This window comes from Hirundo rustica, chromosome 1 (assembly GCF_015227805.2).
Source record: "Hirundo rustica isolate bHirRus1 chromosome 1, bHirRus1.pri.v3, whole genome shotgun sequence".
Classification (NCBI taxonomy): Eukaryota; Metazoa; Chordata; class Aves; order Passeriformes; family Hirundinidae; genus Hirundo; species Hirundo rustica.
Genome location: NC_053450.1, coordinates 108,042,831 through 108,066,703, shown reverse-complemented (window position 1 = coordinate 108,066,703; position 23,873 = coordinate 108,042,831). Strand labels below are relative to the sequence as shown.

General features: G+C 36.4%; 1 protein-coding gene across 1 annotated transcript; it reads left to right on the top strand.

The window, feature by feature from the left end:
* Positions 1–756: 756 nt before the first annotated feature.
* NME8 (NME/NM23 family member 8) lies at positions 757–18,785 on the top strand. The gene is made up of 15 exons (XM_040076827.1): positions 757–789; positions 883–940; positions 2,463–2,569; positions 3,408–3,479; positions 4,512–4,628; positions 5,555–5,618; positions 6,818–6,894; positions 8,143–8,235; positions 12,237–12,382; positions 13,631–13,809; positions 14,932–15,076; positions 15,895–15,999; positions 16,658–16,809; positions 17,832–17,976; positions 18,563–18,785. The coding sequence occupies exons 1-15, from the start codon at positions 757–759 to the stop codon at positions 18,783–18,785; spliced, it is 1,716 nt and encodes a 571-aa protein (XP_039932761.1).
* The last annotated feature ends 5,088 nt before the right edge of the window (positions 18,786–23,873 follow it).

Here is a 23,873-nt window from a genome sequence, read left to right as displayed (position 1 = left end):
AAACCCTGGACATATTTGCTGGTTGACTTCTTAAATAACAGTGCCAGAGGAAGTCACATTCATGGGGGCACTATCATTTTCCCTGAGGCGAAGACCACCATCTTAACCAAGAATTCTGGAAAATCAAGCTGCTCATGCTGAAGTCAAACTCCATCCACATATGTGTCTTAACTGAGATTGTTGTTCTGTCCAGTTCACAGTTAATTGTCTATCATAAATATATGAAGGACAGTATTTATTAATGACAGAATGATGAATGTATCAGGATTCAGTTTGGGAGTTTAGTTTTGGGACACAAGTATGTCATTGCTTTTTATGTATCCCAGCAGACAGGAAGACTGTTTTGATGTTATTAGAGTTGAAGCTCTTTAATCAATACTTTTTTGAAATAGTCCAGTGTTACAGCAGTTGTCATCCCATCACAGTTCCTGTGGCTATTCTGAGCAGAGTGACTATAAGCTTGAAAGATAGTTGAGGTCAAAATTTTTGAACACCCTAACAGATTAAGATAGTAAATTTTCTTCTCTTTCTTGCGCCATGTGGGTTTTGCAAAAAAATTGGATGTTTCTCCACAGAATTCCAAAGTGGACTATTAACTACCATCATTGCAGGGGCTTCAGTTGAGTTAATTGCTAAGGGAAACACAAAGTAGTGATACTTAGAGAACCATAAAAAATCAGTTCTGTATGTCACATGGTCTTTTTTAAATCTTTAAAAGTGCTTTGGATTTTAATATTTTTCTATAATTACAGGGAAATGGCAGGCAAGAAGAAAGAAATCCAGCTCCAGGTATAAATCCTAATTATTTGAATTACTTTAGAGGGAGATAGATTCCTTTTCTGCCTTTTTAGAATGTTAAAATATTAACTAAATTTTTTTCAGACCATAATAAGCAATCAAGACCAGTGGGATGAACTGCTGCTGACAAAGGGTATAGTAGGTACTAACAGCTGATATTTCTTTTTAATCTTTCATGGACATATGTGCAGGTTTTCATATTTACATATTATCTTTAATAGATACTCTAGAGGACTTGTGCCATAGCTTTTAAAGAAAGGTTATATTAATAAATATTTATAAAGGTATATCATAGAGTCCTTGAATCATAGAATTCTTTCGGTTGGAAAAGACTTATAAGAATATATATTACAATTATGAATACACAGTATCTTATACGATAAATACGCATCAAAATTATATTTATCTAAATTTTATTTTTATATACTGCTATACACCAATGTTTAGAAAATACCTTTCCAATATAGTATTCTCCATGGTAGGGAGATGGAAGTTTCTCTGTGTAAAATCTTGCACAGGCTAAGTAATTACTGCAGCATTCTAGAGAGTGCATGTTCTATGACATGCATTATTCCCAGTTTTCAGTTCACGTAGTCCAATAACTACGTCTCCTGTGTCTCCTAGGAACTGTTTTTCAGCAAAAGGAAAAAATCTGTAATGGGATCATATCTACAGAGGGACAGTAATAGGCAAGGGCTCAGGGAGGTGAAAATCCTGTAGAATAAAGGTCTAGGTAAGAATGAAAACCAGCAGTGGGAAACGAAGAAGAGAAAATAAAAAGGAATGTGAGAGAAAAGTTTGTATTTGGATTAATCATCTCTAATAGTATTCTAAAGTAGGTTTCCAACATCAAAAGTAATTGAAATAAAATAGTATATATCCACTAATGTATCCACTGAATCCATTGATGTATTCATGATACATTCATTGATAGAAGAGGACTGAAAGATCCAGGTGAACAGGCTTTCCAGTGCTGTTTTGAGTCATTGAAAACCGATATAATCACAGACAAAGACCCTCTAACTAATTAAAGTTAGACAGTGGTATGTTTATTCACTGGCGGGTGGCACGGGAGTCATCTCCGAAAGGCGTGGCCACCCCAAACAAGGCTCTTTGCTCTCTATTTATTTTCCAGGATCTTACATACTACACATATGCATAACCCCAGCACCTCCCATCCCTGCTCTCTATTAAAATGAGGCTATCAGTCCTTCACGCGTGCGCAATTCTTTTCTTGAATTGGGTCGGTGTTCTTTAATTGGGTCAGTGGTCTCAAAGGGTGAAGTCAGGAGAGTCTTCATCAGGTCTCTGTGACCCTCTGGCATGATCCAAGGTCCCCTGCTTCGTGATTGATTGATACCAGTCCAGGTGCTGGGCATTGTTCTTAGTGGTTTCAATCTGTTTTTATGACGGTTCACTTACTTCACTTTTTCTATAAACAAGCTCATAATATAACAGTTAGCTCTAGCTTGGGCATCTAATAATCATTAACCTACCATCTACTAATCTAATTTACATCTTCATCAATATAAATTGCTTCTAACCCTTAACTAAAATCTTAACTCTTTAAAATCATGTTTCAGTTTCAATAACCTGAACATAAATGTCTCATTTTATAAGTTCCTCAAGTCATCTGTTTGTAATTCCAAACTATTACATTTTAGTAATAGATGTGTTTCAAGCTTGGTGTGGTCCTTGCAAAGCTGTGCAGAATTTATTCAGAAAACTAAGGATCGACTTTAGTGAAGACAATGTGCTACATTTTGCTGCGGTAAGGGCACAAATCCTGTGTGCGATTGTATTTACATTTTGGTTTTGGTTTAGCTTACCTTTTAGTTTTAGGTCTCTGCACTACGGATGATTGCATTTAAAATTCTTATATCCCCGAAAAAAATGTTGCATCTTTTTTTGCAAATATTACCTTGTATTTAATTCTAAGAGAACAAAAAGGGGGAAATTAAAAATAATAATTAAAAAAAAAATCACAAAACTGTAGTAGTAAAAATATTTTTACATCATCAACATATATATATATGAGTGCATTATAACTCATATTTAAAATAGATAAATTTGTTTCACAGACCAAGTTTATCCAAGATGTAGACAAAGTTCATCCTTTTTCACGTTAGTGAAAACCTAAAATTCCATGATGAAAGAACTTTTCAGAAAAAACATGGGGTTTTTTTATCCATTAAAAAGGCAGGGAGTTATGTTCTGAGGCTATCTCACATGCTTTCATACTGTTGACCACATTTCACAAAAAAAAAAAAAAAAAAAAAAATTACACTGGATATTCTCTTCCATGAAGACTACATGGGCTACTTCTTCATTTAGATATGTTATTAAAACCTACATGAGAAAATAGTATCAAGAGAAGATATTTTTGCATGATTAATTGCTGTAATACAAAGGGAGGACAATCCCATGTTTCCAAAACAGTTGTTCCTTCATCACTGCAAGGACTGCTAGTTGTATTTAGGACTGCAGTTTGAGTTTGCAACACCAAAGTATATAGGAGTGGGGTTTTCCTGTGAGTAAAAAGGTTTCCTTTATATATGCATATGCATACACACTTATGTAAACAAATAATCTTTTTTGTTTGACTGCAGGCAGAGGCTGACAACATTGAAACTCTGAAACCGTTTAGGAAGAGCTGTGAACCTGTGTTTCTTTTTAGTGTTGTAAGTACATCACATCAGTTTCTTTTAATGTGCTGCCTACTTTTGCCTTAACTTTCCAATAGATTTTAAAAGAGATGTGAAGCTGTATAAATCCTGTCTTTACATTTTATGTTAAGTAGGATGGTACTATCTGATGTTTGTTTGAGCTGATTCCCATGCCTGAATCTGGTGGTTCTCAAGCACATTTTTATTGTGGCTGTTGCACATACAGCCACAGAAAAATTGTGGTAATCACTGTTTTGGCAGTGAGAAATCCAGGTGAGTTCACCTTACATAAAGTGCCTACATGTGGTTACACCGAAATGATTATTTTATGCACACCTTTCATCATGGAAAGAGAGTTTACATTTCCTGGTATTATAAGATTTTTAAGATAACAAATAAAATTGTGTTTTCACAGTTGAGGAACTGTAGCACTCAATCACATATTTATTACTATCACTGAGGGACACAGAAAGCTGGTTCTCCTAGGGACACAGTTGTAGAGCACTGTTCACTTAAGAGGAGGTGGGGCTTGTTTTAACTTGAGGGTGCCAGGATTTGAATTTCCATAAGCAGGGACCAGGGATAATGATACTTTCAGGACAATTTCAGGTTTGAATCTGAATGCTGTCTAGACATGTTAGCAGTATTTTTGGTCACCGTTAGCTTCAATACTGTGCACCTGAATGTGGTAGAGAATGCACTGAAAAGTCAAACATGCATATAGAAAAAAGATTAAAATCTCCATTTTACAGTAGTTAAGAACAAGTAAAATCCATACTTGCATTTTCTTCCAATTGTATTATTAGTATTGAGTCTGGAAACAAACATGGAAAATTTGGTAAAGAAGGAAACAAGAAATTAAATGCACAAAAGTTTCCTTCTGAAATAATAGAGGCAAGTAGTAGCTTTGGTATCCCCTTCAGTGGGCATAGGAAATGATCCTGTAGCTTGAAAAAATTAGCAAGATATTGCAGGTTTCAAAAATTCAAGTAAATGTGTAAGTTCAGTGATGAAAACTCGCTGAGAGTGTTATTTTCTTTTCAACAGCATGGTAAAATTCTTGCAATGGTGAAAGGTGTAAATGCTCCTCTCATAACTAAGATAATAACAGATTTAGTGCAAGAAGAGAGGGAAATTGCAGCTGGAGAGAAGGAACGTGCTGAGGTACTCACAAACCAGATACTTATGCAAAAATGTGCATTTTTATTACACTTACACTGTTTCTCTAAGTGTCTATGATAGTGTTTAGATAATGGGGTTTTTTTAGTATTTTTGTCCTAACAATAAAGTAATATATATGATGCGGGTTTTTTTTTAGAAATCAAGTAAAATTATCTGGGTTCTAAGACACTTTTAAAGATCATCTAGTCCGAACCCTCCTGCCACAGGCAGTCTCACCTTTCACTATATCAGTTTGCTCAAAGCTATGGGGATTGCTCTGTACCTAATGAAATGCAGTTTGCTGGACAAAAAACAAAGGCCATTCAACAAGTTTATTCTATCACCTTTGACTCCTGACTTCCAGGTAACATGAGGACATAAGGACAGCTCAGTCTGACCTCAATAGCCTGCACTGTAAAACCTCCCACAGTTGGAGTTCACAGTAGTAGCGGAGTTTCTCCCTTGTTGCTTGTTCTCCTCAGAACCTCCAGATTTCCATTATGGTACCTTATAAAAACAAATTTACAGGCTAGCCTAGAAATGTAAGAAATGGAGGGACAGACAAAATTCTACCAGCTCATAAATGTTTTGGTTATCTTTTTTCTTTCAGAGCTAAGTATTTTTAATATATAACTTAGGAACTGCATCATATGAAACAAAGACATGGGAAAAAATAATTTCTATTTGCTTGTTTTGTTAAAATGGAGGTGAAAGATCTCCACTTAGAATAAAAAGAGCTTTTTAACAAACTGAAACTCAGTTAAGGAAAATCAGACTGACCAAATGTCCTTCATAGAATTGCTTGTTTTCCAGGCTTGCAAATTCAATCTTACATTAAGATAAATGTGTTGTAAAGATGTGACAGCTGCGTTTGGTGACTTTACTTTTGCACCGGTGGTGTACTTTTACTCCATTTGCAATTACCGTAGGTAGAAGAACTTGTTTTTCCAGAAGAAGGTTCAGAAGGGTCTGCTGATGAGGCTGTAGAGGAGGGTAAATATATTTGATTTATTTTAGAAATGTTAAGGGAAAGAAAGAGAACAAATGTCTTTTGATTAATAATTGTCCATGTCTAGAACTAATAGACCTTCCTTTAGTAGTATTAATGAAATGCTGTGATTAAGCTTTCTTCTGTAAGGAATTAATGTATTGGACTGTCATCATCAATATTCTCACCCCCACACTAGGAACCTTCAGACTTTAGAGAGAAGTGATATGTGCCAGGGAATTTTCCTGTGTAAAATTAAAGCCTGAGAGTCACTTCTACACAGTCCCTGTGTTATCTGTGTACTTCTGTTGAGGTGGAATACTAAGATGGAGCTAACCTGAGAGGATTGAAAGAGTTAATCTGTGAAGAAATGGCATGCCTTCTATCTCAGATTACTCTTTCTCTAGATTAGATTTAATAACAGCTTTATATAAGAACATAAATCCACAGTAGCAGGATAAGCTTCCAAAAACATTGAAAAATATGCACCATCCTGTTTTAAAGTCCTGTCTGTAATTTATCACAGGTTTTTCATTAGCTGAGACCTACATCTTTTCTATTTTTATTGTTATCGGTAGCTACTGAATGTTCCTACTGCTTCATCTATGCAGAGAATGCCATTCTACAACCCTGAGATGGAACTCCTCCATCCTCTCCTTCTTGATCTTGGTGGTTTTTTTTTTTTTTTCCCCTGTGAGAGGTATTAGATCACAGTCATGTCATCTCTTTTCCTTCCTCCTCATGTTTTTGTTTTGTTTTTTTTTCTAGTTGTATGGTTCAACTGATATATTCCTGACCTCAGCTTTAGCCTATATTTTTCCTCATAAACCCTAGAAGTACAGTATTATCATTTAGCAATTATCTACAGACTTCACACTAATCCCTCAAACCTAAACATGACAGAAAATCAGAAAACAGAGCTTTAGCTCAGGTTCAGCTTCAGGTTAGGAGAACTCTCAGGCACTTTTTTTACTATTTGGCAGTAATATTTTCCTTAACACATGCAGTTGCTTAAGTGTTTCGGGTACTAGTAACAAGAAGTAGTCTGCTGTTTGCATTATCACTATCTTAAATTCTTCTACAGATTTTGGGATTTGATAGAGTTACAGTCAAATGCTTAACTGTAAACTTCAGGTCCAGTGAATATGATTCCCTATATTTTGATGAATGTATTACTTAGCACATTGTTTCTCCCCTTTTTCAGAAGTACTCACTTATTCTGTTGGAATTATAAAACCTGATGATGTCTTAGCGGGACGTGTAGAAGAAATTAAAAAAAAGGTAGTGAGAATTTTACAATATTAATTAATTCTATTTATTTAAGAAGCATAATAGCAAAATGCAAGGTTAAGTAGACCCTAATTTATGCCCAGACTTTGGAATGGAATCTGATAAAGCTTCTCTGCTAAGGATGATCAAAGCAAAATAATTTTTACCTGAAATAATATGACATTCAAATTTATACTATTGCTTTAATATTCTATGCCGGCAGAGGTTAGACATTGATTCATATTGCTTCTGTTACAAACAAACAAACAAACAAACAAATAAATAAAAGCCTTATAACAATATATATCAAGACCAAATCAGAAGAATTTTTAAAAGTGTTATGACAGGGATGGTGACCTTTGCAGGAAAGGGAGTCAGAGTGCTATATGCTGTTTCTGCAATTACTCTACCTTAGCTGGAAAAGAAGGAAGCTCAGTAAAGCGAAGGAAAAAAAAAAAAAAAGGGGGGGAGAAAAAAAAAAAAAGGCAGTGCTTGAAAACAATTTAGCTGGAACAGCTGCTACTTGGCTCATGAGGTGTGTTTCCCAACACTGGTTCCACAGTCAGACTTGTTGGGCAGGCTGAAAACACTCAGCAGCACCACACAGGCTTTTAAATTGCTGGTACACTGGTAAATATTGGTGTATCATCAGTACTGGGGCTGGATACTGCCTCTGCTGGTAAAATATACAAACCTTCTACCAATGGACTGTGAACTTTGATGAAAGTCATATGTGTGCATCAGTCACAAGTGCTTGCACTTTGTGCAGTAACCTAGCTTAAAACAGAAAATCATAAAGTAGATTTCATTTTTCTTTATTTGCTGTTCCTAAGCCAAGTAGTTTAGCCCAACACAAATGCTAACAAGTGCATATTTATGTGACTACTATGGTTCCAATATAATTTATAATATCTTGCAACATAAGTTGCATGTTAACCACTCACAGTGATCCAAAGGAATTTATTCAATGTGAAATAAAAGGGATTATTAACTACTGAATGAATGTACTACATACATTGAACTGCACTATGTTTTTTCTCAAACTTTAATTCAAGGATATTGTAATCCTGAATTTAGTGAAGTGCTTTGAAAGGCTGAAAGTTCAGTTTAGGCAAAGATAGCAGTAATATTTTGAATATTTCAGAGAATTTTAAATTTAAGATAGTTTCCAAAACCAATCAATCTTTAGATTTACAATAACATATGATTTTATATGTATCCATTTTCAAATGCCTGTGAGTAATAACTGAATAATTGCAGATTAAAGATGCAGGATTTGACATTGAAGCAGATGAGGAGAGAATGCTTACTGAAGAGCAAATCAGAGTATTTTATGCTCGGAATAAAGAAGAGGTAAAAAAAACCCCTAAAAACCTAAATGAAAGGAACAGGTAAAACATATAATTGTTCCCAGATGTGTTTGCAAAACTCTGTATGGTAAAGCTTAAGTATATTGAAGAATTGAACTAATGTAGATTTAGTATACACACACACACACACACACACACACACACACACACAAAAAAAAAAAAAAGAAAAAAAAGAAAAAAAAAAGGAGATATTCTTTTCTTTCACTAAGTCCTATAAATATCACTATGTAGCAATCTAATATTCCACCCGATTTAAACTGACCTCCAATTAAATACTAAAAGATTTTGTTCTTTCTGTTAGCTAAATGTGCATCATCCTTAGACATGGAGCTAAATTCATAACACTATTTATCAAAATAAAATTATGCTGATTTTAAAACCTGGTATGACAGGCCCAGTGACCTTTGTAGGAAAGAAAATTAGAATACTGCATAGATTATTTCTACAACTACTCGACTTTGGCTATTAGGTGCTAAAATGTGGCACAAACCCCAAATCCAATGTCATCTATGTGACAGTGTATATCTATTTGACATATATTTTTCCAGCCAGAAAATAAGCTATATTACATATTAGATTTTTTATTTCTTTCCAGATTTTATCATGGGGTAGTTTTGGGAATAAACATGTGCACAGGCAGAAAGGGAAAGCATCTCAGCCAAAATCTACTTTATTGTGACTTGTTCTCTATTAGGGGACAAAAATAGCTAAACACAGATATAAAGTTCAAGAAAATAATTAAATTAGGCTGTCCACCATTAAACAGCAGTGGTCTAGCAAACTAGAACCTAGATATGGTCATATGGTCACACAGCAGTGTGATAGCCAAAATTAGCACTTCAGAAGGATCTGAGACAAAAAGAATGAAGCTACTTAGCAAATATTTATACCTTCTGCTATATGTGTGAGATAAACAGAGGCTGGATTTATATGCAGACAAATAGTTTGTTTGATATTATTAGAGGGGTTTGCCTAATCTGAAGGAGAAGGTGGGAGGGTGTTCCTGTGGCATTCCAAATGAATAAGAGTGAAATGAGATGGCTCCTACTAAGTCAGAGAGAAAAAATAAAACTGATAGCAATCACTAGATGACTGCACTATGATTTAGAAAGGAAGTAACAAGGGGACATCTTATAAGAAATTATGAAGAGCTTGGTTTTAGCAAAGCTGGGATTGTAGGTTAGACAGAGGCAGTTTTGAAACAGAGGTAAAAGTAACTTGTCTTCATGGGAATAGCAGCCAAATTTGAGACTAGCTAAGTGTAGAGGGAGACACGGGAAGAACAAAGACAAACAAAGCATACAATGTTTGATATATCAAAGAACCACAGAATCACAGAATAGCTTGGGCTGGAAGGGACCTTAAAGATCATCTGGTTCCAAGGGCAGCAACACCTTCCACTAGAACATGTTTCTCAGAGCCCCATCCAGCCTGGCCTTGAACATGGCTCCAGGGATCAGACATCCTCAACTTCTCTGGGCAACCTAGTCCTATTACTTACCGTTTTCACAGTAAAGAATTTCTCCTGATCTAAATCTACTCTCTTTCAATGCAAAACCATTATCTCTTGTCCTGTCACTACATGCTCTTGTAAATAGGCCCTCTCCATCTTTCTTGTAGGCTCCCTTCAGGTACAGGAAGGCTGAAATTAGGTGATCCCAGAGCCCTTCTCTTCTGCAGGCCAAACAATCCCAGTTCTCCCAGCCTTTCCTCATAGGAGAGCTGCTCCATCTCTCCAACTGCCTCCTCGGAGGTGGCCTCCTCTGGACTTGCTCCAACAGGTCCATGTCCTTCCTGTGCTGGGACTCCAGAGCTGGATGCAGCACTGCAGGTGGGGTCTCAGCAGAGCAGAGGGGCAAAATCCCTTCCTTCACCCTGCTGCCCACGCTGCTTTGGATGCAGCCCAGGACATGTTTGGCTTTCTGGGCTGAAAATGCACATTGCTGGCTCATGTCCAGCCTCTCATCCACCAGCACCCCAAATCCTTTTCCCCAGGGCTGTTCTCAATCTGCTCATCCTCCAGCCTGTGCTGATACTGGGGTTTGTCCTGAGCCAGGTGCTTGGTCTTTTCAATGCCTATGGGCCCCTTCCTTGTGCAGATTCCTCTGGATGGCATCCTGTACTTTGGGTGTGTCAGCTTGGTGTGTTCTGCAAACTTGCTGCAGGTGCACTCAACCCTTCACCTGTGTCATTAATGAAGATACTAAACAGCACTGGTTCCCAGTATGAACCCCAGAGGACACCACTTGTCACTGGTGTCCACTGGGAGTCCAAGCCTCTGACCGCTATCCTCTGGATGCAAGTGTCCAACCAATTCCTTATTTACCGAACAGCAACCAGAACCATTTCTCTCTACTTCAATGAGAAGGATGTTTTGGGGTACCATGCCAAGGGCTTTACAGAAGTCCAGACAAATGACATCTGTAGCTCCTCCCTCGTCCACAATGAAGCCACTCCATTGTAGAAAGCCACAGGGTTGGTCAAGCAGGACTTGCCTTTGGTGAAGCCATGCTGGCTGTCCTAAATCACTTCCTTGTCCTCCACGAGCCTTAGCACAGTTTCTAGGAGGATCTGTTCCATGATCTTCCCAGGCACAGAGGTGAGGCTGATAGGCCAGTAGTTCCTGGGGTCCTCTTTAATACCCCTTTAAAAGATGTATAAGATATCTCCCTTTTTCCCAGTCATCTGGGACTGTGCCATGACTTTTCATATCTTGTGGAGAGCAGGAAACAATACACCATAGCAGATCCCTGCCAACATTGGGACAGAAGAATAACAAAACTGCTATGAACTATATGGTTCCAGAGAGCTCTATGCATATTGAAAGGCCAATTATTTGGCATTCTTTAAGTTTAATTTTAAGCAGAAAAATATTTTTGTTAAAACATATTGATTCCTTTGTGCTTAGCGTGCAAAGTTATTCATGATTTAATACTCCATAATCTTGCTGAATTCCTGGACTCTGCCTTTTACAAGGGAATGGAGACTCCATGTGCTAGACCTTCAGATAAAACTGGAAGCAAAAATTGTTTCTTTTTAATGATGAAGCTCCAGGAAGATGATCCAGGACAGCCAAAATTAACAGCTACAGGTAGTTCTGACATAAACAAGAGTAATTTTGAAGCCACCACCGTATAAAGACACACTTTGTGCATCATACTCAACATTTTTTTGTACTTCATTCTGTTTCTCCCAAGTTTGTTCATCTCGGGAAATGGATTAATAAGCATAGATATGAAGATAATTGAAAGAGAAAAGCAATGAATTGAAAGCATATATGTGAATACTTCATCCTCATATTACTAAAGGAAAAAACTATCATATGCAATGACATGATGCTGACTGGAATGGATTTAGTCAAATATTTAAAAGGAAAACAGATATCCCCAAGAAAAAGGGGACATACAAAAAAAAAAAAAATTTAAAAACCCACACTACAAGCTTCGAAAGTTATTTTTCTGATGTAAATGAACTTTTACAGGATTGAAAGTTGAAACTAAAATGAAAAGCACATAGCAATGCACATGAAGGGAAAGCCTACAAATGTCTTGTGAACAGCTTAGTGTTCTATATTTATAACCAACTACATGACTTTTAGTTTCAAATATTATTCATGGAACTGTATTGCTGTTTCTTATGTCACACTACATGCTGTACTACAAGCATAGCAAGTGATCACATTGATTTTCTAGATAATTTTCTCCATTCTTGTCATTTGCATTTCAACCTGGAAGAACCTCTAGTACTTGTTTAAAGTAGTTATATGACTTTCTTTATCTCAATTTACTTTTTCTAGACACTTGATAATGTCTGAAATGATTGATCAAAAAACTTCTCAAACAATCTATCAGAGTTCTGAGGAATGTATGTGAATGCCAGTTTGGAACAGGAATGTATGAGTTACTTTGAAAGCACAATTGTCTCATTTCTGATGACAAGCTCAGAGTTCCTGCAATTCATAGGGTGGAAAATTATGTTTTTTAGCCTGACTTTGATGCATTTGTTCAATTCATGATGACTGGACCATGCCATGTCTTGATAATCACTAAAAAAGAAGCAACCGGTGCTATTCCTCAGTGGAAAGATCTACACAAAGCAAGTGACTCTGGTGAAACTGAGGAGCCGATGAAGTAAGTACCAGTGAAAATGTGTAACCAAGGCATGTTCCCACAGGTACAGACCACAGCTCCCTCTGCAGGTCCAGGGAGCAGGCAGAGTTCATTGCCTAGTCCTTCACAGACTAGAGATGCAACCCCAGTTCTCATGGGAATTCAGAAATTCCTTGCTTCCTAGTCAAAGATGACAAGCCAAGGTCATTGATCTCTTTGAGCTCATCTTCAGTATGTTCTCAGAACAATGGGAACAGTAATACACTTCAAAGCTGATCTAGTCCTTGCAATTCTAGTTCACCCATGCCAGGGGACTGCCTGCACTGCCAACTGAAGGTTGCACTCTTTCCCATGTTTACCCATATGATTCTTGGGAAGCTGTAGGTATGGCCCAGGGCAGTCCAGGGCACACCTAAGGCATGCTCTTCTGCCAGGGAACACTGTAAAAGCCAGCAGAGAAGGGGAAAGGTACTGGGGTTTGTGTCCCCACCCTGCTTCAAGATACCAAAAAATTTGTAAGGATTAGCTGTTCACAACCATGGTATCTTGAAATGTGTTTTTCTTCTATGCCACAGATTCGTAGAAAATTTTAAGGATGACAGTTGTATACACAGCCTCAGACAATAGAATATTCACAAAAATTCAAATATCAGATCAGGTTTTATATTTAGACATTTACTTAAAGCAACATGAGCTTAAATACTCCGTCCAAAAAAGAATTTGTTATAGTAATTGACGTTTTTGTTGATGCCTGCTGCATCCCTTTCTGCATTAATTTAGTATAGCTGGGGAATAATGCATTTCCTACAAGTGACCAAGAGGGGCATTATTTACACAGCTAAACAAACAGGCAAGAAGAAACAATGAGAAGTGTCTCTGTTATCAACAACTCTGTAGTGCTATCATTTTTATGATCATGCTGTACATGAATTAAGCACAATATTTCTACTGTCTATTCATTATAAACTGTAAACTTGTCAATAGTAATTATGTCTCATGAAACAGAGAAATTATTTTGGATAAGCTAGAGGGGAACTGTTAAAGCCGCCTGGCTAAGATTTCTCCTTCAGAGCACATGATCTGGCACTTTTTGAGAAGATTAATAATTCTCTTCTCAGATATGTTACTATACTCACAAATCTGAATTTAATAAAAACTTAGTTTTGCATTCTATTCTTATGTTTCATTCAATTTTTAAAAAGTATGTCTTCAAAAAGTCAGCTTGTCCACACTAAGCAATGATTAAATACTGTATTAATGTTTCATCAGGTTGCCAGGACTCACAAAACCTGAGAGTCTGGTAAATTTATGTGATGTGCAAGACAGTGTTGAAGATGCCAGCAGACAGCTTGCCTTCTTTTTCCCAAATTTTCATACAAGTGAGGTAGAGCATCAGGTTGAAAGGACTTTGGCCATAATTAGACCTAGTCTCTTGAAGGAAAGGCGACGTAAGTGTCAACTGTATTTTCTAACAAGGGTATATAAATACTCTCAATTTTGAATTATAAATTCCAACTCAATTAACTTTTTTTTTTTTAGATTATACTATCTCTTCAGCATTAGGCCAGCAGTATTCTTTGTCTGGAATGTAGTTATGAGGTTAATGCTTTTCACATATTGAGAATGCAAGTGTCAATGATATTTTGTTCTTTTGGTTAATTTTTCAAGAAATTCTGTAGATAGAATATTTCTAGAAGACCTCTCAGAGAAGCTTGTATTTTCAAATTTAGTATAGGGGACTAGATTTCTCACCATAATAAAGTAGCTGATATTCTTGAATAGCAGGCTCAAGACAGATTAATGGCAAGGGGAAAAATATCCAATCCAAGATGTCCTGTGCTGCGTGAGGCAGTGTTGCTCAAAGGCAGTTCTAAACAGACAGCATTTTTACAGATTAAATTTAAAAATCTACCCAATTACATGAAGCTTCATCCAAACAAGTTTACTTTTCTTCTCAGTCTTATATTTACATTTCTTCCTGGATTTCAGACAGTATTTTTATTTCTAACTTGAGAATCCCTGTACTTGAGCATATTTATGTGCAGAGAGCTGAAAGACTACAATTTTGATATTTCCTTGTGAATTTATTTTCCTTATGGTTGTCTAGAATGTTACTTAGAGCAGCACTTCTGCAGTTCATGTTTAGGTAATTACACATTAATCTTGTAGGTAATTTTGACTTGTGCCAAATACTGCTTTGTTTGACTTGTGCAAACACTTACTCATGTGGTGTTGTAAGACTTTGTTAAATAAACATTTCACCTATTCAAATTCTTTAGACCTTCTTTTGCTGGTAGTAACATGTATCATATTTCTCAGTCAGGAATTCCTGCTGAGGTTTTTAAGCAAGAGAAAGTCTAAAGACAATGAGGAACAGTTTTCTGAGTGTCCGGGCAATTAGTGATGCCTCCTAGCAGCTGCTTTAAATTAGTTTCCTGTTCTTTAGTTAGGAAACAAATTCACCCATAAAAAAATTTAACATTATCATTGAAAAGTCTATGTCATTTCTCTACATGTGTGCAAGTGAATGAATGAATGGCAATTCAGCATTATTTCAATATATTTAACAGAGTCCATCATGCAAAGGATAAAGGATGATGGTTTCCAAATAGCAATGCAGAAAGAAGTAATTCTATCTGAGGAACAAGTACGTACATTTTACAAAGAGCATGTAGGTCAAGACTACTTCCCAGTCCTTCTAGAGCAAATGACCAGGTACATTGAATGAAAAAGGAGAATGTAAATCTGTAGAAACTATATAGAATCAGATAAGACTGAAATTTTCACATTAAATAATTATTGAATCATAGACACACAGAGTGGTTTGGGTTGGAAGGGATCATTATTGCCCATCTAGTTCCAATGCCCTGCCATGGGAAGGGACACCTTCCACGTGAATAGGTTGCTCAGAGTCCCATCCAACCTGGTGCTGAATACTTCCTGGATAATAATACATAGCTGCAAAATACATGTGTCTAAAAGTTTAGTAAAAACAAAACAGGAACAGATAACTGCAGATAATGGAATAATTTCCAAATGCATAAAATAAAATTAAAAAAAAAAAAAAATCAAGCTTTTAAAAGTTACTAGCTACTCCATATTGCTGTATGTATGATGTCTCAGTGGCCAAGTCCACTGATTTGAGTGAAAACAGTTTAGGTCCACCCTGAAAAGGCTGCATTTAGGTTGGGTGTAGGAGAGCTCTGAAATCTTCAACCAGGCTGTGTGCTGGATACCTTTGGGTATACATGTTTGGATATTCCCTTCATATGAAGTTGTGACATGGTTGGGGCATGATCAGTCTTTCTCTGTCTTGCCATGGTGACAAAATACAGTAACTTTGCAATTTATATTCATATTTAAGCTCCATAATGTTTCATCAGCCTGTACCTGTTTAAACAATCAGATCAGTTTTAAGGTCCTCCAATACTGGGACTAATTTTCCTAGTCTGGGATGTATATAATTAAAATACTTTTTTAAAGTTCCAAGAGTTTCATTTCTTTTTTTTAATGCTACTTTTCCCCTTGTACAGTGGTCCAACTCTTGTATTGGCTCTAACACGAGAAAATGCTGTATCACACTGGAGAGGTTTACTAGGCCCAAAGACTCTTGAAGAGGCTAAGGAAAATCCCGAGAGGTAATAGTCACAGAAGTAAACCATCATCCACAGCTTCCAACCTACTTTCACATGCTTCATCTATTCCTCATTTCAACTAGTGTAACTACAGTGCCATCATCTGGAAACAGATATGCATCTCTGCAGTTCTTTAAACTTTTCTTGGAAGCACTAGTGTATTACACATATGAACTGCAGCATTTTTCGAGATATGATGGTTGCTAAACAGAACTAAGAGCTGAGTTTTAAAAAGTGCAATGAAGTGAAAGGGCAACTCTTGAGTCAGAGAAAATATCTTGGTAACACCTATTCTTAATAGTGGGGGGTGGGGTCTTGAAATACCACCATTATTTTTTCTTGAAATACCACTAAGATTTTCTTGTAGCTTATTGAAAACTTTGCATCAGTAGAATATTTACCTTAGTTCTGCCTGCTAATCACATTGCTCTAGGAAACTGCGATGGTATCATCTTACCTGCTGCTAACAGAAGTGCCATGTCATTAAGAAATAAGTGATATTTCCTGGAAATACAACAACACGAGTGTTGGGAGGGAGGGTGTACGTATTTCAGATTTCCAGATCAACACTAATTTATATTCCCTGGGTGAAGACTAATTATAGTTCAGAGCTCAAAATGGCTATGCTTTTAAGTAACTTCACTCTTTTAATGACTCTTAGTTTGCGTGCACAATATGCAATTGAAAATGTACCTATCAATCAGCTGCATGGCAGTTCTACACCCAGCGAGGCTCAGAAGGAACTAGAGTTCTTTTTCCCTAAGGAACAAACCTTTGCATTAATCAAACCTGAGGCTGTTAAGACTCATAAAGGTAAGGCATTTAGAAAGCATGGGCTATATCTAGTGATGTAATAATTTCTACAAAAGATTAGCAATGCACAGTGCAGCAAATCACACCAAATGCATTCCTCTTATTCTCTGAAGTACATTTTCTGTGCAGAGAAATGCTTTTACACAGCTTGCATAATTCAGATTGAGATCTCAAATGTGATATTTCTTTTGCTTAAGCTGCCTATTTGTCTTTCTTCACAAGAATAGTGATGAATTGAAGAAATAGAGTTCCTAGCTAAGTTAAATTGTTTAAGGATCAGACACTTCTGCAGACTACCTATCCAGCATCTTTATTAGTCAAAGGATAGATACTTGCCAAACTTGTATTACTTATTTCAGACAGGTATTTCTACTGATTCAAAAGGGATTATTGCTCAGTTAAATGCATTCCCATCCTTGATTTAACTTACTGTTAGTCTAAGGGAATAAGGAGGAAAAAATCAACATAAGAAGAGCACTATTTACAATTCAGAATCTTGCCCTTAGGATGTTTGATGCCACTCTTTAAAAACCCTCTACCTAGACCCCCTACTTAGCATCATTCTATTCTGTCCTAACAAATTTTGGTAGTCTTTCTAATGCTAATTCATCATTGGCTTTTGTGAGTCTATCTTCCCCTCTTGTGACAATCCACGTTGATTTTGGCCAGCCAGCTGACGTTTGACACAGCGTTACAACTACAGTCCGCATTCTGTTCAATGTGAGAAATAACAGTGAGTGCTATTGGCATAGTTTATTAAAATCTAGGTCTGATACATGCATCAAGATGGATAATATAGTGACAATGATTTCTGCCTGTTTTAGAGGACTGTTGAAGTGTTTCTTATGTTGTCCATATTTGGTTTGATATTGTAAGAAGAATTCTAATAGCTATTGGTGACTTTATTTTAGAAAAAGACATCTAGTATTTTCAGAAACTTTTAAAGTTTGGGTGTACAGGATTTGCATTTTTTGCATCTAAACCATTTCAATCAAAAATTATCTTGTTTGTTATTCTCCTAGATGAAATTATGAAAAAAGTTAAAGAAGCTGGATTTAGCATCTCAAAGATAAAAGAACAAGATTTAACTCGTGAAATGGCTGCACAGTTTTACAAGGATCACAAAGGAAAACCCTTTTTTGATGAGTTGGTGGATTGTATGACACAGTAAGTGTCTTGGCTTACAGTCCTGAATTACGTAACATCACACTTCCTACAGTGCCAACAAAACATGCTACACCACAACTGGTGCAAAGATTTTACAACCTGTCACTCTTTCTGGCGGGTTTAGTAGCTTCTAGCACAAAATACTCTTCCTTTAAAAGGTAGATTCACAATTCTTTTCAAACTTATGGGTAGTTTTATTTTGGATTTTATTTTCCCTGAAAAGGAACTGCTTTCCAATGTGATTTTTTTCTCCTCATGCAGGACAAATATCTTCCTCATAATATTTTAGTATAGCTGATAAAAACAGTATGTATTGTCTTGATTCAGAAATTATTGGGGGAGAATGTCTTTCGGACAAGAAGTCGAAATCCAAATATCTGATCATCATAATCCCCTTGGTTTTCAAATATGGGATTTTTCCTTAAACAAAACATGCAGAAACAAATTGTAATATTTAGGCAGCTTGATAAAATTAAGATAGTTCAATGCTTATTATAACCCTTCATGGTACCTCTGACATAAAAGCTAAGTCTGCATCTCAGAAATATCAGAACAGTGTAAGAGTTTCTTTATATTGATTTTACAGGGGTCCATCAGTGATAATGGTCTTATCAAAGGAAAATGCTGTGGAAGAATGGAGACATCTAATGGGTCCAACCGATCCAGAAGAGGCAAAGAAGACCTGTCCTGAATCAATTCGGGCTCAGTTTGCACACGATATTTTGTCTAACGCTGTTCACGGATCATCTAATATAGAAGATGCAGTGAGAAGCATTAAGTTTGCCTTTGGAGAGCTGGATGCAGACTAAACAATTAAGATGCAGTCTCTGAAAATTGATATTCATGTAATTAGATGTATTTATCTACCCAACCACTGCATTTAAGGCTACATAAACACACTTCGTTTTCTTCATACCCACCCAATTTTAGTTGGGAAGCTTTTGTTATCAGCTTTTCCATATTGCAAAACATATTGATGTAACAAGTAGCACCCGCTAGGAGTCTGACATTAGTAATGGTTTCTTTGTGTATGCTTAGTAGATACTTTTTCTTTTATCGTTTTAACAGATTTAAGCCTTTCCAATAGTTCCAGGATTCTAAAGTGTTTTGTGTATAGCTACCTTAAAAAGAACAAGGAAGAACAAGGGTCAGGGAAGGTGATTAAAACACTATCAAGAGCAGCACATCCGCTGTGATGTAGATTGAGTTCTGCAGGTCCAAATGTGAGCCAAATGGGGCTCCCGGGCCAAGCAGACCAATGGTATATAGGGTGAGACTGCTCTGGGCTATTAAGGTCTATTGGGTCCCTCAGGGTTTTGAAAAAACATTCGCATTGTTTATTTATCTTTTTCTTAAATATCTTCTAATGATTACAGTCACAGGTAGGATAATAAACTAAAAGGTCCTTTCCAGTCCATTTACTTAATTCAAATATATCAGAGGAGCTAAAATATAAAGCCAGCTCTTACACAACAGCTATTCTTGACATGTACCTCCTTGCCAAACTAGAGTTCATATCCTGTCCAGTCTAACTTGGCTGGCTTTCATGAAGAACACAAATATTATTCTGGAGCTGATGTATTCTCACTTTTGCTGTCTGAGTCTGTTAAAGGTTGAGATTTTAAAGAACGTCATTCACTTAAAGCAATTTACTTATATTGTTGATTTTAAGTGCGAAGTCTAGAAAGAATGAAGTCCACCCCATACTTTCTTTATTGTTCCTACTGTATTTAATACAACTAGCTGCTATTAAGAGCTTCCTAACAAATATTTCTGTTATGATGGGGCATTTGTTATTATAGACATTCCTCCAGCAGAAGTTGGACTGAGCCTTCTCCTGGTGGCCCATTTTCACCTACAGCTGCTTTACTGCCACAAACTCAGCTTCAGGTTCTCTAGCCTGTAGGAGGTTGTAATTAGTGCAGAATTTATATGTCACCTCAGTGAGGTGAGTCCTTAGAAACATACTTCAGGATTGCTGTATGTTCTTTGGCTTCTTTTTTAGTACAAAAACTCATTAAAACTGTTCTTCCCAGCATCATTTAAGCACTCTGGGTCTTTTGGGTCCTGGCACGCTGTACTTCAAACCAAAAAGCAACCTCAGAAAAGAGTAGATTGCTTGAGTAGAGCAATTTCACATACATAGTTCAGCTCATTTCCTCAGATCTTTGCTGGAGTTAATGGCTTCTCAACCAGTGGGACAAATACAAAATCGAAAATTTAGGTATGTTTACTTTTTGACAGGAGCAGAAATGTTGAGAACAGCAAAATGCTTTTATGTCTTATCAGGAGTCCATAACATGTCTGGTGGAAGACAGAGCTTGATAAGTAAATAAGATAAATCAAAGAGCTTGATAAGTATCATACAGGGGTTATGAATACTGTGAATGTCTTATTGCTCTGGTCTGAGAAATTTCAGTTTGTTGTGGGGGTACCATAGCTCTGACTCTGCCCATTCAAGTATGGTAAATTTTTGTATACTGAGCTCTGGCTTAACCATTATCCTTCATATTGCATGGCATCATTCTTAAACAATATAACATTTTTGTCAGTTTGGTTTAATTATTGAAGGATTTTGTCCATTTGGGGTTCCATATTCATGTGTGCCAATTGCAATCCCTGCTTTGTGCTTGGTTAAAGCAATCCAGTAGATTCCATTGAAATATTATTAATGGATCTATGAAAGTTTTTTTCTACATTTTGCCTAAGTATTCAAACCCAAATTGAAACTTGGGAACTTTTCATTTATTAATGCTCATCTTCTCCTAAATATGTTCTCGATTTTAAAGTCTTCTAGCAGCTTTGGAAAAGAGAAATTTAACAGATACATCTTAAAATCTCAAACATAACTGTTTCATTCAGGTGATGAAAAGATTCAGATTTGCAAGGCTTTATACCTTTGAGAAACAGACTTTTGTACAATTATCAAAATATGCTTTCAAAAGAATAGCAATCAAAATACTGTCAGTATTTTAAGAGATTGTTTTGTCTCTTTCGAAGTTTAACTCACCCTGTAGATATTGCACACATTATTTATACTGCCATCCACTCATCTTTGAAAATTTACTAGTGACATAGATATGGATGTAATTTTTAAGAATTTGAACATTTCTGGTGGGATCAGCAATCATATGACATATAGAATCAGAAGGACTCTGTTGCAACACAAACTCCATGGAGTCTCACAGATTAAAATCTTCCTGCAATTAAATTTACACAAAACTGCTGCATATAAAACTTACAGAAAATCTGACTGTGTCAGTTTATCTCATATCTAAATGCCAGTTCAAAAGAGAATGTGGCCTTTAAAACTGTTTATTTAGAAAACATCTTGTAGTTCATCATAGAATTACGTGGTGCAAAGCTTTGATTATAATTCTTCCAAGACTAACAAAAGATAACATAATTATTCTTCTGATTTTTGTCCCAGCAGGAGAGAAATGGAACCACAGGGCATGTTTATTTGTACCACAGACCACATATTTCCTTGTTTAGGAACTTTAATGAAGTCATAACCTGACACTAAAGACTATATTAAAGATCTGTTTCAGTTTAGAATGATAAACAAGAGGATTATAAATCTCAAAATACTGTTTTAGAAGAATAAATATGTCTGAATGTACTGAGTTTTTGTACTAAATTACTACATTAAAAAAATAAGATAAGTGGGAAAAAAGCTTTTTTTCCCTGCCAAGAAGATGGAGTCAATCAGCCTGTGGCTCTGTACCACTGCACTGTTTTTCCTTTGCTCTGACTGCTGAAGGAACTACATTGGCAAGTCGGACCTTGCAAGACTGTATTCAGTTTATCCACTGCTCTTTGTGAGCAAATTATCAATTTTCTGGTTACCTTGCTCAGAGAATACATACTGAAGTTCTCTAAGTACCTACAAACTATAAAGTTTTCATCACACTGTAACCACAAGAAATCAAAATACTTAGGGTGCTCTGTTTGGGGCATCTCTTGGTTATTTTGATACAACCATTAACCTTCTATGTGGATGTGGACGGCCTGATACATTTAAGGTACTTTAGGGGCTTGATTTTAATATTCCCATCTAGAGAAAAGGAGTGTTGCCCGCCCTTACTTTATGTTCATTTCAATAGTGGTTTATCCACAAGCCTTTTGGCAGCAGCAGGAACCAATCTGCAGGAACCAATATTAATAGATTACCCGGAAGCCCTCATTTATTGCATATCCAACAAGTAAGTTTGAAATGCTGTTTTACATTCCAAAAAGGCTGTTGTTTAATTTCAAAGATGTTATATGAAATATATTGTCAGCAGTTGAAATTCTGCAATTTTTCCAGAAAGCCTTGGCTAGCTCTTATCAGAAGTAATGCACCTCTATAGAAATTAATGACTTTCAAGTTATTTGGGGTGGGGGTATTTATAAATGGAAACATAATTTTAAATGTTTGCTGACCCATATCGATGGATTATATTTATTTACAAAATTAATTGTAGCTGATGTAGTTTACCAAAAAAATCTGGTTGAGGAAAGGTTTTCAGGTGTTCATTTACATTCAACTGCTAAGCGTAACTAAAAAGCCTGTGTCAGTTGTGCATAATTGGAGTAAATATTTTTTCAGGTTTCATTCATTTAGAATTTAGGTTACAATTCTGGATAAAAGAATTTAGGAGCTGTTTGAGTATTTTGGACAGGAAAATCTTCTTTTTATTTGTTTAGGAAGTATTTCTCAGTCATATGCACTGACTGGACAAAAGTTGCAACACTGAATTGAAGTGACCGGGTCATTCAGGTCTTGTTGGAGGGAGGTTTATGGGTTTTTTTAAAATGTGTTTCATAAAAGAGTTCTGATTTGTGTTTACAGTGAGCTTCTAAAATGGTGCCAATCATTCACAATTAGAGTAAATATTTTTTCAGGTTTCATTCTTTTGGAACTGAGGTTAGAACATTCAGTGAAAATACTGAATGGCACTTCTAACTAAACTGGGTACATGTGTGTGGGAGGTAGTAGGGAACTCAATCGCAGCATATGTTTGGTGTTCCAGGCAATTTTTATTTTATATTAAAAAAAAATATGCCAAGCCTCTCAGTAAGAAGGCAGCTGCAACACTGACAAAAAATCCACTTTAACACTTCAAGAACTTGACCTGGTAATTTTTCATCTTTAAGTAGTTACAGTAATTACTTTAATCCATCAGCAAATTATTTGTCCCCCATTGCTGAACTGAGTTTTCATGACTCCAGTGCTGGAGTGCACATCAATGGCTACACCTGGCCATGGATGCGAACAAGAGGTGACCTTTTGCCACATGCCAGGGAGCAGAGATGGGGACTGGACCCCTCTGGGGAGGAATTTGCCTGTTCAAACAGCCCCCAACTGCTCCAACACCTATTTCATGCGACGGGAAGGGAAGCTGGAAGGGGCAGATGGTTCTGGGTCTGGATTCAGATGGCAGTTGACGTCACAGGGAGTTAATACTTGTAGGGATTTTCAAAATGGAATGACTTGGATTAGCACTGAATTAGGTTGACCCTTCTTAAAATATAGGAAAAAATTGGTTTGGAAAAACACGTTACCTTATTAATTTATCCCTTAAATGTTTGTTCTTTGTATTATGATATCCCCTGCTTTTTGTTGTATTGCCTTTCCTTCTTCCATATTTTTACCATAACAAATTGAAAGTTAATCAGCATAAAGTATACATAAAAATGTTAAGGAGTTTGGAAACACCTGGCTTGGTGCATCCATGTCTGTTCCAGTGTACTGGGATGGTCAATCTAATGACAGCAGTTTGGAGAAGGAATGGTGACAGTTCTCTGGAGAAAATAATTTGTACATTTTTTCCTCTGACAAAATGAAAAAAGTTTGATTTTAACAATTGTAAAATAAAATGTGATGTTGCTGTGGAGTCTAGGTAGCTGTTTTC

Bases quoted from the DNA above. Each gene is read 5' to 3' on its own strand.
- NME8 (XM_040076827.1), top strand. From the start codon at position 757: ATGGCAGGCAAGAAGAAAGAAATCCAGCTCCAG. The intron at 790-882 runs GTATAAATCCTA...AATTTTTTTCAG, and splicing joins AGAAAGAAATCCAGCTCCAG to ACCATAATAAGCAATCAAGA. The intron at 8,236-12,236 runs GTAAAAAAAACC...TATGTTTTTTAG, and splicing joins ATGCTCGGAATAAAGAAGAG to CCTGACTTTGATGCATTTGT.